Source organism: Stegodyphus dumicola, chromosome 1, assembly GCF_044657685.1.
Source record: "Stegodyphus dumicola isolate Sdum_Otavi_A_Nest chromosome 1, ASM4465768v1".
Classification (NCBI taxonomy): Eukaryota; Metazoa; Arthropoda; class Arachnida; order Araneae; family Eresidae; genus Stegodyphus; species Stegodyphus dumicola.
In genome coordinates, this window is record NC_140768.1 from 62,874,065 (window position 1) to 62,895,017 (window position 20,953).

The window sequence follows — 20,953 nt, forward strand, 5'->3', positions numbered from 1 at the left end:
CCACGACGCACGAGAAGATATAAAGCAAATTGAACACAAATTGATATGCATACAGGTTTCAACGGAAAATGCAAAATTTTACATTTTGGCTGTCAATGAATGAACGGCTGCCGCTACAGCGCATCTGATCTGCGCAACTGGCAGGATATTTAAGAGGAGAAATTACGATTCTTTACGAATTTCATTCCGTGTACTATGGTAGACAGTAACTATGCTTCGTATACAGGTGCCCGAACGATATGCGCAGATGTCAGAATTTGAGAGAGGTCGTGTAGTTGGGCTCAAAGAAGCCCGTTGGTCTTATCTGCGAATAGCTCGACATTTGAGCAGGAGCGATGCCAGTATTAGACGATGTTGGCAAGAATGGGTGAACCATGGCCGCACACAGCGTCAATAAGGAAGTGGTAGCCTAGAGAAATGACAGAACGGGAACAATCGTCAGAGCGGCACCTCTCAGCCCCAGATGCATTATTACGATCGATTATACGTGCAACTAGTGCTTCAGTAACCGCAAGGACCATTAATAGACGGCTCACAGAAAGGGGGCTCAGCTCACGGCGTCCCTTGCGCCGACTACCATTGACCTCTGTACAACGTCAAGCCCGTTTGCAGTGGTGTTGGGTTCATTCGCACTGGAATGTCACTGACTGGAGTAGAATAGTCTTCAGTGATGAGTCCCGCTTTGAACTGAGCCCCGATGACCAGCGAAGGCGAATCTGGAGACGCCCCGGACAGAGGTGTGATACTAACCTGACTGTCTTCCGGCAGACAGGCCGACAACCAGGAGTGATGGTCTGGGGTGCCATTTCATTTCATAGTAGGACCCCTTTGGTTGTCATCCGTCGCAACCTTACAGCACAGCGGTACGTCGACGAAGTTCTAAGGCCCGTTTTGTGTTGCTCTTCATGTCACGCCATCCTGGGCTTACATTTCAGCAAGATAATGCCCGCCTCCACACTATGTTTTTACTGCTTGCCTTAGTGCTTGCCGAACATTACCTTGGCCAGCAAGGTCGCCGGATCTCTCTCCTATTGAGCACGTTTGGAGCATTATGGGCAGGGCCCTCCAACCAGCTCGGGATGTTGACGATCTAACGCGCCAGTTGGACAGAATTTGGCACGATATCCCTCAGGGGAACATCCGCAACCTCTATCAATCGATGCCAAGCCGAATAACTGCTTGCATAAGGGTCAGGGGTGGACAAACACGTTACAAGCTTTTTCACTTAGTGAAGTTCTATCACTTCAATAAATCATCCAATTTTTCTGAAACTGTAATCATTTTTTTTTTTTTTTTTTTTTTTTTTTTTGTACACTTCTACCGATTTTCGTCCCATTCGGATAATTCCTTGGCGCTTTTTTTTTTTTTTTTTTTTTTTTTTTTTTTTTTTTTTTCTAAGAAGAGTGTATATAATGAACATAAATTATTGATAAAAAATATGAATATTTTTTCATGATATATAATAAAATTATATCCCGAACAAATATTCATATTTATTATAAAATCTTAAACTTAGTTTGATTTGAAAATAGACAAGTGATTATAAAAAATATTAATACTCTTTCCCCCTAAATAAATGATACACGGAGCTCATTGAAGCTTGAATCCGAAGTCATTTCCAATAATTGTGCATTAAGTTTTGAAAGGAATACGAAACACGATTTTTGAAAGAATAGAACGTTTCTTTATTGCAGTTTTACGTGAAAGAATTGAAAATATAAGTTCAGTATTTTTCTTCAAAATTTATAATTGTAGTAAACTGAAAAGTAAATAAAACATTTTCTCCCTCAAGGTCTGTCGGTTAAACTGTGATAAAACAATACCTCCAATAAAAGGGTATTTGGGAAGCAGCTTAAAACTCAGATCGTCCAATTTTCGAAAATCTAGAAAGTCTTATTCTCTTTTCCCGTTATTTTTCTAATTGATGTTTAATAACAATTGTAAGATCTTGTTCGAAAGTATATGAAATATTTCTTTTTGAACTTTGTAGAGTCATTAACTTAATACGTGAAATTCACTTTTCAAAAAAGGGACTTATCTTATTTCTGCAACAAGCAATTTCGAATAATTTAATAAAGTTAGAAACTTGTCTTTTTTACCCCGAACAAAATCAATATCTTACACTAAGGTATAAACGGAGCTTCAAGAATTTGGTTCAGTTCTTAGTAGGTTCTGAACTAATACTCTTATAAAATAACTGAGAAACCTCCTTTAGTGGCAAAAATATTTTCGGCTTCTTGAAATCTTCCTTTTTCTTCTTACGTATCGAGCTAAATCCGTCGGGAATACGACTCACTTCTTGTAATTTCCCGCCTTTTAAAAGTATCGCAAACAGAACTTGAGTTAGGAATTGATTATATCATGCTTTAACAACTTTGTCTTGCTTTTGGTTGGTCTAAAATGATTGCAATGCCTGATTTGAAGCTGAGATTTATCCTCCATTTAGGTAATGACAAATAATGTTTAGGCCACCCGTTTTTTAAATCCTTTTCTCGAATCATCAAGTTACTTACAGACAGAAAGCTTACTTTGATTGCAAATGGTGATAACTATGATGCCATGAATTCTATCAAACTATAAACGTTTTGAATTTTTCTAATTTGTTTAGAAATATCTGTGGGCACTCATATGGCACGAAGCACAAACAGAAGAATATTGTAATGCGTTTTAAATTCATTTCTGTAACTACACTACGAAATTACGCAAGCATTTACAGCAGAAATAATATAATCAAAGATTTCTGTACTTGATTTTGAGAGCATCAAGAAAAGGAAGCAAAAACAGAGATTAATATATTTTAATACCATATGATTTTTCTATGCTTCTAAAATAAAATAATTCATTGAATTAAAACAGATTATCATAATTAAGTCAATAACTTATTGCCGAATAATCGCAAATCTTTATTTTTGAATAGATGGTGAAAAGTCCTGTGATAATTCAGTTTTTAAATTGGTTTATTTGATTCTGCCAAAGCACTCGAGGGTATCTGCTTAAGAGAAGGAATGCCTTCATGGAGTACTTCATAAAGTAAACTGGCCCGTATACACGTTACACGTAGAACAAAATCACGAAATCGTCCAGCCAGTCAGTCTTTTCGCCGTAATTCGAACCCGTTACGGAACTACCAGTGTTCAGTGACTTTACTGGTGGTTTTTAAATTTTTGAAAAGAATATGAAATGTTATACTTTTACATAGCATGTTCGAAAAGGTTAATATATGCTTTAATTTTTCTCGATTCTAAATAAGTATTTCTTATTGAAACATTCCTCAAAATAAGGTGCAGAACTTTATGAAAACATTTCGGAACTGGGGTGGAAGAGTTTTACTATAAATATGAAATATAATTTTATACGATCTTTCGTATGTCAAAAAGAACAATTATGAAAATATTCATCATGCTTTAATAAGTTAAACAAAAAAGTTACATTTCCAGCCGTTTTTCCGATTAAGGGTTTCGTATTTGTGAACGAGCACTCATTAATACTTTTATGACTAGACCAATGAAAATTATTATTTTCACGAATGTTATGAATAAGGAAGAAATAAGGATAAGGAACTTTTGTATTTAACTTTGTAGAGTCATTAGATTATTTTTTGAAGCAGGGCATGTGAAAAATGAGCAGTGCTCTCGAACCTAGACCTCTCGAATACGTGCCAAGTGTGCTACCGTTACACCATGAAGTCATGCTGGAAGGAAAGAGAAAATACCTTATATACTACCCTTTTTAAAGAGGAACTGAAGATTAGGGGAACCCAACCGTCAAATCCTGAGGGTAACGAATTATTGTCAGCCACCTTTTAGTTTGGGCGCCACTGTAGAGACATTAGGGTTTTTTTTCTGGGGGGGGGGGAAGCCGGAAGCATGCAAACTGTGCAGTGTCTTCGCCAGGATTCGAACTTGGACCTCTCGAATACGCACCGAGTGTGCTACCGTTACACCACGAAGGCATGTTGGAAGGAGGAAGAAAAATCTTGTTAAAATTTTGGAGCATTTTATTGTTTCGATCTTTTGTTTTGCGAAGACCATATAAAACTTCAAATTTTACTTCGACAGAAACGTCCTATGCTTGAAAATGTTTTCATTAAATTATGTATCTTTTGCAGTTGAAAACACACATCTAAGATCAGTATTAGATAAATTAAGCTCTATAGTTGCTTTTTTAGAATAACCTGTATATTCAAGCTGTCAGAATTGAGACTGAAAGTTCTTAGTTTCACAAACATTTAATTTGGTTGTGTTCTTTGTTTCTTGTGTCGAGGTTAGCGTTACTTAGCTTTAAGTATCACTTTTCTTGTTATAGAAAAAATTCCAGAATTTTCAGCTAGCAAAATCGTTGTAATAGAAAAGAAAGGAAAGCTAAAAAAAAAAAAAATCTTTTGAAACAAATAAAAGACTTCTCTCCCCAGCGGTTGATAAAAGCTTTCAAACAAAATATGCTTTCAAAGAATACTTCATAAAGAAACGTTGCATTAAAATGTGCTTCTCATTTCGTTGAAATATTTACAAGCACTTCCATCGTCGTAATTCTCGTAAGTAGAATCTTAACCCTCTCTCACCCAACCTTGCATTGGCAAAAGTGCGCTGAAAGCAAAAATAATAACTTGAAATATGCTTTTGAAAAGACTGCAGCAGCGCCTGAGTGCTTTATCTTTATGAATGCATTTTTGATGAATGAATTCTTTTCCTGCCTTTTTCTTTTGCAAGCCAGATGTTTACAACAGCATTAATGTTTTGCAATATTTTACAAAAAAATATTTATTTATTTTTTGATTGCAAACTCTTCTGAATTTAATGAAGAAACGAAAATTTTAAAGAATGAATAAGTATAGCTAGGAAAATATATATGTGTATTATTTGGTGAAGAACTTTCGTCTATGTTGTTTGGGTGTGCTGAGACCCATTCAGTTAGAAATTGGAAGATCAGTATGCACTTGAAGCACATTCATTAAGCAACGAAAGATCCGAGAATCAATTTAAAGTAAGGGTACACTATTTTTCGCGTTTCGAAAAACCTGAATAGGAAGTTCAAGTTCTCAAGTCAATTAATTTCAGTTATACATAATTGTTTTATAAACGCATAAAAAAACTGTTTATAAAATGCATAGTTTGGCTGTTAATGATTTCATTACGAATTTTTGAGAATGTTTAGTTTCTTCTGTTGGCTATCTTATTACATATTAACGAAATTAGTTTTGACCTTTTCATTGGGGATATGAAGCTTCAAGCAAAAGGTAGAAGCTAAAGTAAATCAACCGTTGCTCAGGTTTCATGTCTTAAACCATATATCCAAATTTATGTTTTTCGAGATTCTTTCAAAACAAAACAAAACAAGGATCTTCAAAAATAAAACAATACAAAACTTTTCCCCCTCTTTGTCTCTTCCCCGACAGTTCAAGAGTTAGTTTCTGTGGAAGATTTCTTTTTTCAATTGCTGGAAGGTTTATAGTTCTAAATCCTTTTAGGCTTCTAGCTCTGATTATCTCCTTTGTTATTTTCTTCAATATACATATATGACGTTATCTATTCATTTTCCTTTCTTTATGCATGCCTTTTAGCACTTCCTAGAACGTTTCTTAGATTTAATGACTATTTTACTCAAACAGGTGTGTGATTCTTTTGATAATTTTTGAGGAAGACAAAACATCAACTTCATTCAATTGAGCACCACGGGCAATTAATCAACAACAGGATTACTATTGGTGAACTTTATTAAATCATTAATTACTGGGAAATACAAGGTACAGCAATGCCCATCATTTCAAAGTTTGCATAATGACAAACCAAAGCACTGGCGCATGGTAACTGATAAAAAGCTAGTAATTAATTACGTCGTCTTTACATACCGTCAGCAGTATGCAAATATTGTTCACAAAGTTCATAACAAATCTTCTAAAAACAACATCTCGGACGGGAGTCAACTCTGGCTTCATCTAGTCCAGTATGGTCATACCAGCGAAGCTGGTCAAGCGCAATCTTCAAATACTATGTTATAAGCTTGTAGCATATTTATATAATTTCACTTGTTTCAATTGGTCAATCCTTTCTAATAAAAATTGAAAATTTCAATTGTTTTCAAAACTTTTTATTTGGTTTTTTTGATTATGGGAAATCAATCGAGGGCTATCTGTCTGAGGGAAGGGATGCCTTCTCGGAGGATTTCCTAAGGGAAACTGGCTCGTGAAAACGTTACACATGGGGAAAACCGGCTCGGCCACTGATGGGCCTCGAAACCTCTATATGTATGCTTTCAAACTAAATGATAACTATTTCATTTACTTCGTGCAGAAAACGTAATTGTATTTTTTTAAGTGAGATAACATAACTACTGAAATCAATAGCAATGTTTTAAAGAATCCAATAACAACAGAGAGAGAGAGATTCAAAGAGAAGAAGAGATTTAACTCTAGTCATCAATGGCAGAAATTTCTTGAAATTCTTTCGTTCGTTCTTTGAGGAGATATATTAAATAATCTTTAAGAAAAATCAAAATGAGGAAACAATTTAGCAGTCATCACTGGGTGATGGGAATCTTTGGAAAACATTTAACTGGGAGAGTTTTTAAATCAAAAGCGGACAGGGAGCAAAACCCAACTCGTTGTTTTAAGTAATGTTTGCTAAGTACATATTGCATGTCATCCGTATGAAAAATTGGAAAGAAAAAAAATATATAATTATGTAAATCTTCCAGTAACGAAAATTTTTATAGAAGTAAAAATATTTTATCATCCTTCATTTCAATCCCACAAATGTTTAAATTATTAAAGTTTAAATTATAAATGCTTAAATTATTATTGTTTAAATTATTACATTAATTTGTTTTCCAGTTTTAAAACATCGTTCCTAAAAAATCATAATTAATTAATTTAATTGGAATTTAAATATGAAATATAATCGTAATCTTTTCGAGAGGACTTTTAGCTCGATAATATTTAAAGTGTTCCGTTGCCACCAAGACATTTTACATCTACAAACACCCGTGCCTTCGTCAGTTTCGAAACGGACCCAAGGCTATGGCAGTCGGCTTTCCTGCTACCATGCAACAGAACGGTATGGATGGGACTGCTCCAGTTATGCTACTGTGCGGCATATACAGGATCACATTCAGTTACAGCAAAGAATAGAATTCCCAAGTATAATTCCGTACTTCAGCAAACTTGGCCCGAGATCGTGAACATACATTTAAGATTTGACGTGAAGCAAAATATCGAAAAGTATTAAGTTAATTAAAGCAAAAATTTTTTTCTCAACATTTTAACAACTGAATCTTTTCTATAAATGTAAAAGAGTTTAGAGGTGTCTTTTTAAAATCCCAACATTCTTTTATTGTGATCCTATAAACAAACAAAGAATTAAATCACTACATAAAAACTTGTCTTTCAAATACATTCACATCTGCATCATTGAGTGCAATTACTATTCCTATGATAACCTAATAATAAATATGGAGTAGGAATCTTAGAATTCTGGGAAAATGGAAATTAGAATCTTCGAAACCAACACTTAGAAGAAATTATTCCTTCACATAATCTTTAATACAAATTAATTCTAAAATATCAAATACTTGGACATTGAGAACAAATCTACTCCGATTTACTTTTAACAATGTACAGAATGATCGAAAATTCTCTTAATGCATCCATAGCAATATCTGTCGTGTTTACAAATTTTCCCTTTGTAGTAATCCACTACAATAATTTTGTCTTTTACAGTTCCCTAGCTACCAATGTATATTAGTTCTAGTACCTTCTTAGTATATTAGTATGTGTCGCTAGTACAAATTTCTTGCATTTCTTTTCAAATGCATCAAATTACTAGTAATGTCTTTTAATGTGCGCAATTTTTGTAATCAGATCAATAATTAAATTCTAAATCATCTGCGATTTTACCGCAGCCCCCTCCTTTTGGGGTAATTTATGTATTGTTTGTGCCACAAAGATTTTTATTTTTATTTTTCAGGAACAAATTAGGCCTGAATATGAAAGTACAGTAAAAAATTATCGCCTTAATCCAGTCACAATGGTAAGAAAAATGAAAACAAATTATAAATTTTCCAATGCTCTGCACAAATAAATCGCTTACGCTTTTTTCACTATCTTTGCTATTCATATAGGTTTAAATACAGGTAAAATAAAAAAATATTCTTAGCTTTTAAATTTCATTCTGATGCGACTTTAATATTTCTTTTTAAATCTGTAGCTTATTTATAGGTCTGAAATTCCTTTGAATGTCTCTTATAAGCTGAATAAACTACTTACTTTTTATTTTCAGGCTATAGAGCCATTTCTTCCATTTTGGAGCAAAGTATATAGGATAGCAGCAGCCAATTCAGCTGTCCTCTTTGTGGTAAGTCATAACCTTTCGTCAGATGTGATCGAAATTAAACGCAGTCGCTATCACTAAGTGACTGCGTCTCAAATCTTAACTCATACTTACTCATTAATATTATAAACTTTTATTCGTTAACGGTGCGTTGTAATACGCATCTATATGCATATTCAGTGTCTTGGAAAATAATTACTTTTATCGATCAATAAAAAAATATTATTAATCTAATAAACCTTCCTTCCGATGGACCACCTTCGATCACCTTCCTCAGGTAATCAAAATCGCCTGAAACTGTTAGATGTCACTTTAAGGAGGGTTCACTGTACTTTACAGAGGCAGCTAAACTTGTTGGCATGACATCATTTCTTTAGTAAGCTTAATGAAACAATTCCTTGAGGATAAGATGTAAAAAAAGGTTTGAATCTAGTGGTTTAAGTAGATAAAAGGGACATAGTTTCAGCTAATATATAGATGTGCACAAGCTCTACAACGGATTATGCCAAAAAAGAAACTATTAAAGAGTGTTCATTCGAAAACTTCCCCGAAATCTGAATTCTGAGCGGCTTATCGGCACAGCCAGTCGAAATGAAATTTCAGATATTGTTATTTGAAGGTATGCACTCGAAATTGTGATGATTTAAAACATTAGAGCTCTCATGATTACGGTTACAGTGAAAGCATTTCGAAATTTTCGAATGGCAACAGGCACCTTTTTCCACCTCAAATTGATCAGCGCATTGAAAATTCGTAAATAGCGTTGGAGCGATACACGTATGACGAAACCTGCCGGTGTAAAATATTTGCAAGTAAACAGCATTGTAAAGGATCAGTGACAACATAATACATTGCATGTGAAAGGTCGTTGACAACAGTTATGATCGGTCGCAACGGACGAAACAGGATGAATCTGTATAACTTAAGATTTTATGGCATATTTCAGTTCTGACAAATCTCCTGGATGTGATAGGTACAACTTAGAAATCCATCCAGAACCAGAAATTCATCGTAATGAGGTCAGAGATCGCGGTGGGCACGAAACTGTAAAGTTATGGGAGTCAATCTTAGAAAGTTGTACACATTGAAAACTTGTAATTCTCTTGTGTTATTATTGATTCTTTACAATATTATTCTTTTCAAATGTTTTACCCCAGCAATTTTCGTCATACGTGAATCGTTTCAACGTCATTTTTTATTCTCAATTTACGCAGGAAAAATGTGGCTGTGGCCATTCGAAACTTTCGATATGTTTTCTCCGTAACCGTAACCGTTAGAACTCTAAAGCACATATTTTCAAATAACAATACCTGAAATTTAATTTCGAATGGTTGTGCAGATAAGTCGCTATGAGTTTATATATACCGGAAGTGTTTGAACGAGTACCCTGCTTGTCTCTTGCATAATCATAGGACTTCTTGTATACTTCCTAGAAGTCACTTCCTGAAACACTCTTTCATTTCGTTGTCACTAGTTTTCTAATCTCTTAAATGCTCTCTATATGATGCACTTTAAGTTGTGATTTAATTCTAAAGAATCAAAAGTAACCCGCAGATGCCAATTGTGATGAATGAAAGGAATGAATTAGAAGACCTGACCTGTTATTTGCATTATTAATTTTGCTGACATTTCTAGTGTGAAAAGAAATCTTTCTTTCTACTCATTAGTCAGTTACTGAATCCGTAGCAGTAGATTATGTTTCATATAATCAAACAGAGAATTCCTTTAAAATTTCTGTTTGTTAAAAGAAGGATATTTCAATCAAAAGAAACTGTAACCGCTGCTAATAGTTATTTTAACAACTTTTCTAAGATTAGTTCAAAATATTTAATTTTAAAATATTCTGTGCGAACAATGCGTTGACATTTTTCAATGAATCGAACTGATAATTTCTTAAAGGCCACATAGATTCATTTCTTTCCTCTTTAAACTTTAAAGAATGTCAACAAATAGTAGTTCTGCGAATTTTTGTTTTTTAATATAGGGCTAACTGTTTGACTCTATATCTATCTCGTAACAAAAGTACAGTATTAAATTTACTGAGATTTGGTAATTTAGACGAATTTATTATGTTTTAGCAGTTGATATGGATACTATTTGTTTTATTTTTAGGGAAGATTTTTATTAATTTATTTATTGTTTCTCTTATCTGTATTTCTTTTCAAGTGAATCCTGTTTCATAGATGCCTTTTACGAAATGTGACTTCCGAGAATTGTAAAATAGATACAAAAGTATTCAATTTCAATTCATTCAATTTATCTTTACAAATTTTAAATTATGATAAATTAAATATTAATTTAAACAAATTTTAAAATCGCTACAAATTTTAAAGGATGAAGTTCTGGAATATTACTTAGATTATGTTACTTACACCTGCTTTAGATTACAAAGCTTTTTATTGAAGCAAAATATCTTCTTTTTGAAAAGAGTTTTTAATTGCATTTCCTGATAGCGTACTCATCCTGAACGCAGCGCACGACCAGGTCAATATTCTAGTACTATGTAGTCTTCAGTCTTTTAGCCTTCGTATCTAAAAACTTTTATCTGTCTTATTTTAATGTCATCAATATATCATGGAAGAAATGAACAAAGCGAGTTTCTGTGAATACTTCATTATGAACATTTGTAAAACATTTTTAATTTAAAACATTTGTAAAATTTGATTAAATTGCAACAAATAAATGAGCTGTGGAACTAATTTTCCCTTAAAGCTCTTTTATATTCATCTTATTAATTCAAGCATTCACTCCAAAAAATATCTCTTAATGTAAATTTTGTATAGTGGATAAACAAAAGTCTTAAGAATAAAAATTAAGAAAATGGTTGTTAAGAACAGTGATTTCATATTTCCGTTTTAACAGCACTCATAAAGAACTCTGAAGCTTTGTTGAATTTATATATTTTCAGTTCCTCTTCTCTTTCTATTGAAAGGTCTGTTTTATGAGAGACGCAGATTTTTTTCATAGCAAAAAAAAGTACCGAAACTATAATTTCATGAAATATTTTCTTTCTTTTTCAGTTGAGTCTCCTGCTGGGCACTGTTTTCGGAATGATTGTTTATAGAATCATTCTGGTGACTGTGCTTACAGCGAGCGATCATCCAATCTGGCAACCGTACGCCAAAATCACCACATCCATCACAGCATCTTTGTTGAATCTAGTCGTCATCGTCATTATGGACAAGGTAAAGTTTCGCTAATAACATCCTTTCACACCACATGATTACAATACGGCAGTCCCTAGAACTCGAAAAAAGTTTTTTTTCAAAAAGACGAAAGAGAATATACTAAAATTATTTTTATTTAAAGCAACACAAAAACATGTCGTACGTAACTGGACAAGGAAACGATTGAAGTTTACAAATGTCAAACAGCTAAACAAGCACCTTCCATAGGTTGCCGTACGTCACAACAATGTTCTACATTCGTTTTAGCTGCACAAACTTTATGAGACATAGTTGCAATATTGCTTCACGTGATGGTTTTTGTTATGTATTATTAGGATCTTCTGATAGAAAACAGTACGTTTAATCAATGTACAAAAGAAATCATTAATATCAGGTCTAGAAACATAGAATATTAAGAACACAGCAGATGGTCATTTTGTAGAGTTTGACTATTCCAGGAACGAGGAACAGTTATGCTTACTTATGAACATAAGTACTCTTTCATAATTGCTTTAGTAAGTTTTTGACATATTTTTTGCAACTCAAGAAATTTTTTGAAATATTTTTTAACAATAAATATCTGCTGTTTTGTTTTTAAATACCGTTGTAAAGAAATGAGGTTGTTTTCTTTTAATCTGAATAGTATATTTAAGCATCTAATGTACTCTAATGAAATTTTAATACAAATAACATCCATTTATAATAAACTTCATCTTGTTTTGTGCATGCTGAGATTTTTCAATGAAAAAATAATGCATTTAAGCATGTGTAGAAATATTTTAAGTGTATTAAAAAGTGTATTCCATATTATGCATTGATAACAAGAAATTTTCATGTTTTAAAATTTCGAAATTTAAACCTGTTCAAATGTCCGCTTTGATCGGTATGGTGATTGAGGATCCTGCTGCCTAGTTAGAACCGGTTTTGAATCTCGGAGAAGACAGGGATATTTGCAGCTGTCTGTTTCTCCCTTCTATCAAGTATAATATCGATCCCCTTCCGTGACACACTCTGAAGACCATTCGCAGATGAAATGGCCAATGGGTTTAACCATAACTGATTTATCCTTAAAACTAGCAAGTCTCCATCCATTTTTTGGGGGGTAGGGATTAAAATACCACAATAGTCCCTATATGAAAAGTAATAATACTGAAATGTAATAAGAGCCAGAAAATTTTTATTGCTGCATCTGGAAGCCAGAAATTATATTAAATTTAGCAACACTGTGCGAAAACCTTCACACACGAAAAAAAATAAAATAAACAACATTAGTTATGAGCATTATTCATTCAAGATCGTGAAGAATGGGAAATTTTTCTTAAAATGCAATCAAATGTTACATGAAATAATAAAAACGAATTTAAATTTTAAACCATAATTTTGAATCCTTGATGAATATCTAAACATTTTTATTAATTAGTCATAGCATTATAATCTCTTTAGTATATACCTTGCCCCTACAGAGAAAATGCCATGCTATTCTGAAACAAACGTACTGCCATGCACATTGCTGAATCGCAGAGGAAACGTTGGTTGATTCCACAACAGCTTATCTGAATTGGCGACAGTAGAGCCGGGAAGATAGTTAAGGGTTATGCATGATAGAGACAGACGTGAAAGTCCCGCCGTATCTGACCCACGGTCCACAGTTAGATACATTTTTCTAAGTGCACAGAATGCTTTCGTTACTCAATATCTTAATAGTCACTTTAGCCTCGAGTGCCTAATGAAAGTTTCAAATCCAGTCTCATTCACAAAGGCTGCGATTAGAATCGCGTCATCACCGTGTACGTCTGCAGTGGCATCTCATGCATGGAATAGGTTAAACTGTATTTGCTGTATGGAAAAGTTTAAACTTCAGCGATGAATCTCGTTTCTATTTCAAAAACTTATGTTCAGTATATGAGATTGTGTTAGTAAGGCATACACCGGGCTGAACATCTACCATTTTTGAGCGACATACATCCGGTCAACGTGATATAATGAATAATGTTTTCGGGTTTCATCAATACTAACAGCCATTTGTCTTTAACGCACATTAGGCACGGCTAAGTTGAGAACGTAATGCAACTCTCTCTTCTTCCGTATCTTTCAAGGCATTCCAAATGTCATTGATCAAGTTGATAAAGTTGGGCTCACACTGCTCGGCTTACTAGGAATATACTCTGAAGTGTACAAGTGCTTCTTTGGCCACTCAGAAGATCCCAGAAGCTCTCGCCAATCGAGCACTGTTAGAACATGATTGGGCATCAGTTGAATACCTCCATTTCTCAAAAATTTAAGTTTAATTATTCGAAATGAGGCCACAACATTTTATTGATACCCTGTATATCTAACTTTTAAAATTAAATCATATGCTGAAAATTTTATTATCGATCTGTTTATAAAGTTTAGTCTGTTTTCAATCATTCTTTGATGGTGTAGCATTTCCTTTCTTAGACAGTATTATACGAAGTTTATTGTCATTCTTTACTTATTAATTTTACGTATAATATCAGTAATTTAAAATTCTGTAGGGAGGAATAAACTTTATATATATTTTTTTAACCATCATCATTCTTTTATTTCTTTTATTGGAATATTTGATGAATGTTCCGTACTTTTCCGTAAAAAAACATCTCCTCAATATACGTCTTTTTCCTGTATTGTATTTATCAGTTGCAAAGTATTGCTTTACAACAGTATTAATAAGATTTTATTTCAGGTTTATCGAGAACTTACTGCCAAACTGACGGATCTTGGTAAGTATTTCACGTAGAGCGGTTATAAACTTTTTATTTTAAATAAAATTTGCATTCATCTCAAAATTTTTAGATTTTCGCTCACTGAGTTTTTGTGCAATTTAAATGAATTTCAGAGCAACCACGGACCCAAAGAGAATATGAAGATAGCTTCACTTTCAAAATGTTTTTATTCGAATTCATCAACATGTATTCATCTCTTATATACATTGCATTTTTTAAAGGCAGGTAAGTTTCCAGCTTTTTTCTTTTCTCTTTTTAGAAATATCAGAGATATATACACACTTACAGACAACAGTGCAGCGTTTTCAACCGGTAGTCATGTGAAACCCTAGGAATCATATAAACCAGCGGTTTTCAACCTTTTGACTAACGCGTACCATCTAAACAAATATTGAAAACTTTTAGTACCACCACTACAAAGTACTACTACCACCACCACTCTTGAACAAAGCTCAGATCGCATAAATTTACGAGTGTCAGAGAAGAAGTTCAATCAGGATGCTGGGGTTCTAATTTTTGAATTTAATAGTTAAAAATACTTTGCTTCTCTGCGTACATCCTATTTTTCTATTGCGTACCCACCGGTTGAAAACCCCTGATATAAACGAAAGAGCATGTCCGGTAATCACAGACTTATTTAATGCAACATATTATTTTTGCTGCAAACTTCATCATAATCAACTTAATCTTCCCGGTCATATAGGGATAACTTCAAAACTGATGTTACTTAACATTTTGACATTGTTTAGTAACGTGTAATTATTTCAACGCACCTATATCTCTGTCTTGAAAAATTAGACAATGGCTGAGATTGATTGCTACAAATACCTGCTTAGTTTTTCCCTGCATGCAGAATTTTCACAGGTTTACATCCAAGAGTTATCACAGCTGAATTTGATAAAAGTCGCTTAACACTAGTTTTGTACCAGTTCACCTCTACCTTATTATTTGTAATCTCTGACAATTTATTTACTGCTTTAGAGCTACTTCCTCGGTAACTGTCACATTGAAATGTACATTTTTCGGAATGTATCTTTGAAAGGAAATGCTTTCTACTCAGAATTAATTTTATAAAATCCTCAAAACAGACGCACTAAATATGAAACATTTTTGAAAAGTTGCCATTTATTTCAAAGAAAACAGTATTCATCTCAGAAAATGGAATGATTTTGTGCTACTATTGGCTCTGAATCCATAGAGGCAGATACAGAGGTTTCATTGCACGTTTTTGTGATATACTTTGTCTGATTCATCGGCAACATTTAGTAGCAAACCTCCAAAGAGTAGACCTCTGCATTAACTAATTTAACATTGAAAGGAAAATTGCACTTTTCATGATATTAAACGATATTTAAGACCGTGTTCACGAAAATGCAGTGAAAATGAAAAAAAGTTTGAATTTCTTGTACTGTATGCAAATGTATAATGACAATCCGACAGAAACTATGTAGCTTCGCTTAATTATTCTTTGGGAATCTCAAGCAAAGAACTCAAAGCTTCGTTTATCTAGAAAAGAATTCTAAGACTGGTTGCATGCTGTAACACATGATACATTCCATTAACAGCTGCATTTGGAAAACTGAATTTCTTAACATCTAGTTAAAAGAAAAACTCTTTGAAAACAAGGATTGCTAAAGCGCTGTTATTTCGTTCTCTTGAAAACTCGAGGTTTTCAGGATTAATATAGAATTGCTGATTTATTTAGTAAAACTCTTTATGACTATCCGCCTAAAAGACGAGATGTTTGCATAGATGACTTTCTAAGATTAATATATGAAATATCATAAGTTTTCAAGTAAATCCTTGTAACAACAAAATTCACAGATCTTACTGTATTCGTTAAGGATTCAGAACATTTGTTCGGAGATATGCGCACACGGATCAGTGATCTGCTAACGATGAATATACCAGTATGATGATAGTTTCTTTTACCATTATTACTGATATGAGCATTGATTTTCAAAATAATCTTACTAAATTATAGAGTAACAAGCTGCTTAAGCGAAATTCGAAGATGAGAATTCTAACAGTAGAAAAATATTGAGATTGTGCTCAGAAATATCTGCTACTGTGACAGAAAGCAAAGTTGTCTGTTATTGCTTTGAGAACATGAAGTTGCATTTTGATACACATGTAGAGAAGATCTCTTTACTGATGATAGAATTATATCGGTTTCCAAGATATTAAAATTTCCCCTAAAATGACATTATTACTATAACTTTAATTTTTATGTATTGCATAATATATTTTTTGTGGCATGTGCATTCCCTTTCAGTTTGCATTTGTTTCATAATCCTATACATTATGTAAATGCGTTAATTAAATAATCAGTTTTTGAAAAACTAGTTTTTTTAAAGGAAAAATTCATTTCAGTCTCCGAAATATAGTTTGCGTGTTATGAATACTTATTATGAATACTCATAAATAGCTGATGTATGAATATCGTTTTCTGTTGTAGTTTATGTAGTTAGTACTGTGAGGCAAGAAGCTGATATAGTGAAGCTCAGCATGTAGATAATTCAAGAAGAGAGCTTAAAATAAATTCTTTCTTCATCTGTCTAAGGAAAGCGGTTCTCTTAAATTATTTATTTTTATTTCTTGGAAATGCATTAGGTTAATTAGTATCTTCATGCAAAACTACAGTTGGTAATTAATACGAAAACATTATTGTTTCCTTTATCTTCATAGCTTTTTCCATTTAACACTAAAGCAGGTTTCCAGTCATTATTGGAATTGCTGATGTTACAAGTTAACTTTTTTGAACAGTTAAAAACCCTCAAAATTTCTTTAACAGGTTTTTTGGTCATCCAGGGCACACTTTTACATTATTTGGATTTAGACAAGACCAGGTATTCTAGCCTTAAATATTTTTCTTAGACTACAAATTAAATGACTTTATGTGACAGATTTTACTAATACGGCTGCTTCTTCCTTTTTTTTTCTATTGCAGTGCGAACTTGGAGGTTGCTTGTTTGAAGTATGCGTGCAGTTGGCCATTATAATGGTGGGGAAACAGATTTTGAATAATATATCCGAGCTTTCTTGGGCGTAAGTATATCCCCTTAAATTTCTTTCTAAATAAAGTCTGTACCTTTTAATACAGTTGCAGTTAGAAATTACTTTATTATTTAGTCCCACTTTTTAAAAGTTTTACTTACAAATGAATAATAGCATATATAAAATAAATTATTTAAAAATCTTTGATCAAATGTTTTCTGTTCAAATGCGTATATGGGCTATTATTACGTGCATACTCGAATATATGCCCCAAAACGTAATTCTACTGATTGTTAAAACTGCTAATGTAGAGTATCAGATTTTTACCCGTAATCTGGTAAAAATCAGATTATCAGTAACTTGTTCAATAATTTAAACTAGTATTTCAGGGAACAATCTGTAATTAGTATAGAATGAAGTCCTGTATGTATAAAAATGTTGTATCTAATGCTGCGATTTTTTGCATTATTTATTTATCAGAGAGATGATGAATTGGTGGAAACGGTGGTGGCGGACGCGAGACGGTCCTAAAGATCGCAAAGCTACAACTCGTTGGGAGATTGACTATAATTTATTGGAATGTGACAGGATGGCGTTGTTCGATGAATACCTCGAAATGGGTACGGAATCATTCTTTTACTACAACGGGTAACGTTTAATAGCTTATGATTTAAGATATTTTGCTTTCTTACTTTCTTTAATAATATAAATGTCATCTTAATGAATGTAAGTTTATGAAAATACGGACTAAAATAAGTAATTATACAAACTAAATTAATAAATGCTGAAGTTTTCTTCTTACTTTTTCAGCAAAAATTTATTAGTTCATTCAGAGGTATGAAATATAGAAGTAAAAATATCCCTCTTTCCTTCTTGCGTTCCTAGGTCATTATACGAAAATGTACATACGACTTTTAAAACCTGAAAAACGCGTATGTGCGATGTTATCATCATGCGATGATTTGTAGTGTAGAGACATTAGGATTTTTTGGAAGCCAGAGAGATGAAAAATTAGCAACCGCTTTCACCGGGAATCGAACCACGGACCTCTGGAATATCGGCTCAGTGTGCAGAACCGCTACACCATGAAGGACGCTTGGAAAGTGGTAGAAATGCTTTATAGTAGGTACTTTATTTTTTACCACTATATTTTCGACGACGGTGTTTTTAAACTGCGAAGTTTTTGAATCGCTTTATTTTCAACCACGATGTTTTAGAACTGCGATGTTTTCTATTTACTTTTTCTCCCACGATGTTTTTTACTACAGCGTTTTCGCCTAGTATTGTTTTCTCTACGACGTTTTCGTCCTCGATGTTTTCGGTGGACACCAAGTAAAATCCTAGGGATCTTATTTCATCGGAAGCTAATGATCTTTCTTATTTTATTTTGCTGGAATAGGAGAAAAAATAAATTAAGCTTTTCCCTAAAAGATAAAAGATAAAATAGCAAGGACCATGAAAACTGTCAGGAAACAACTGAAAATGACAGATTGAAAGATTTCTCAACCATTGAAAATCCCAGCTAAAAAATGCACAACATTCTGAGATCAGTCTTATTTTTGCTGCAGTAATCTATCCTAGAACATTTCCTATTCGTCCACTTCCTCTTTGAATCATACTTCTCCGTATTCTGAATAATTCCTGCAATACAATATATTTGTGAAGATAATTATTTCATGAAAAATATGACATTCTGTAAGCAGTTTTCTAACCGAACAGGCTTGTGTTCTTGCTATATAAGGGAGGAAGCTGCTTTTGGATTCTAATATTCTAATAGTTATTATCTGATTATAGTTAACATCAGTTTCAAATATTCTAATATCTGATTATAGTTAACTTCAGTTCCAGAATTTTTTTTAAATTTTTATTAATGGGAAATACTTTTCAAATTTCTTTGTACAGTTATACAGTTTGGCTTTGTGACACTTTTCGTCGCGGCTTTTCCTTTGGCTCCTTTGTTCGCTTTACTGAATAACATCGTCGAGATTCGCTTGGACGCTTACAAGTACGTCACACAGTTGAGAAGGCCTCTGTCAGCACGAGTGCCGAACATTGGTAAGTATATATTTAGTAAATTTTTATCTTAGTAAGTTCACAATTGTGGTAGATTAATGACACTTTCGTATTTACAAATCCGTATATGGTAGGACTACTGTTATCAGAAGTTATATTTACATCAGGAACTGCAGTTTTACAAGCTTTGAAATCTAATAAAAGTGTTGGCCTGCTCAAGATATCTGAAGCATAATAAATGCTAGAGTTTAATTATTTTATTCTGTATTGAAATATCCAGCCGTGTATTACTGGAGAGATTTAATCTTTGGTTACTTAATGGTAAAATGTTTCAGAGTATACAACTTTACTTGAATTAATATTCATTCCGTTACTCATCCTGTAATATTTTAGGATTGCGTAGGACAGTGGTGTCAGAATGGTGGTCTGCGAGCAGCATGCAACCCCCGATGCAATTTTAAGTGGACGTAGAATTCATTTCCCAGAAATTAATTAGCCCTATTATGGCAAGAACTCGAAGAAAGGTTTAAAATTTTAATTATTTTGAGACCAATTTTACATTATTTTCATTACCACTAAAACCGAACATGAATAACGCCTTAGAAAATATGCAGATGGGGTTAATTAATTTATTCTATTATGTAATTCTTCTTCAAAAATTTTATGATACAGATATGATTAATATTTTTCGTACTTGTCAAAAGATAAATACCATTAGTTAAATACTTTTTGCAATAAAAATAATCGCTTTGTTTGGGAATATACTTATGTGTGAACAGTTTTTTTTCTGCAATTGAAACTTTTGGCATATTGTAAATAGAAACATTAGGATCATTTTTCGCCGTTCTCTCGTGACCATAGAAACGGCAGTTACTAGAGTGTACAAGGTGTTTGTTGGTTTCTATAAGTGCAAATCGTGCCGTGTCAATATAAAAAGTTCGCATAAAAGCAAAATAAAGCAAAGCTTAGAAGTCTGGGTTAACTGTCTTATTAGTAAATTGTTTAGAGAATACTATTGATGTAAAAATTTGGTGATTCCTTATACACTGCTCAAAACAGTTAGGGAATACTGAGAGTTCGGTATGAAATAACCATATAATCGACAACTTTTTTAACAAAAATGGAAAAGAAGATTTTAAAAAGAAATATTGTAACGTTTACAACATTGGGAATATGCAAATTTTGTCTGCGACATCAAACTATGTGTTTTAGATAAAGAGTGAAACGGGACCTGCAACATTCATTCTGTAAAAGTCAATTAGAAAAAAACTGACATGCCTTGAATGTTTCAGAATAGTGAGTACGATGTTTTAGGAAAATGACTTAATCAGTAGCATGAAGGGCCATCTGTCATTTAGAGACCGGACAAACGCAATCTGTTGCAGTGGAAGCGTTAGGAATTTCTTAAAGTGTTCTTTGCAGACTAAGGAATCAGTTTTTGGAAACTGGAAATTTTGGCCGGAGATGTGGACAAAGTCGTTCTCTGCAACGACACAAAATGAGGATCGGTATTTAACACTAAGAGCAAGAAGAAACCTTACTATTTACGCCACTTTCTTTCAACAGCACCTTCAGAGGGCTGCTGGTATCAGAGTTCCGATTCAAACTGTTCAAAATCGACTCTAACGTGTGCGATTATATGCTCTCAGACCTATGATTTGTGTTTCTTTGACATAGAACCACCGTGGTGAGTGAACCAACGTGCTCT

At 33.2% G+C, this 20,953-nt stretch overlaps 1 protein-coding gene across 6 annotated transcripts in view; it reads left to right on the forward strand.

The window, feature by feature from the left end:
• Positions 1 to 20,953, forward strand: part of LOC118203999 (anoctamin-4) — a 475,106-nt gene that overhangs the window by 422,210 nt on the left and 31,943 nt on the right. For all 6 annotated transcript variants that reach the window (XM_085815493.1, XM_035376334.2, XM_035376321.2 and 3 more), the window contains 9 exons: positions 7,962 to 8,024; positions 8,274 to 8,348; positions 11,345 to 11,509; positions 14,196 to 14,232; positions 14,349 to 14,460; positions 17,030 to 17,084; positions 17,186 to 17,283; positions 17,713 to 17,852; positions 19,135 to 19,287. In XM_085815493.1, coding sequence (XP_085671619.1) covers positions 7,962 to 8,024; positions 8,274 to 8,348; positions 11,345 to 11,509; positions 14,196 to 14,232; positions 14,349 to 14,460; positions 17,030 to 17,084; positions 17,186 to 17,283; positions 17,713 to 17,852; positions 19,135 to 19,287 — 898 coding nt within the window. The remainder of the gene's footprint in view (positions 1 to 7,961; positions 8,025 to 8,273; positions 8,349 to 11,344; positions 11,510 to 14,195; positions 14,233 to 14,348; positions 14,461 to 17,029; positions 17,085 to 17,185; positions 17,284 to 17,712; positions 17,853 to 19,134; positions 19,288 to 20,953) is intronic.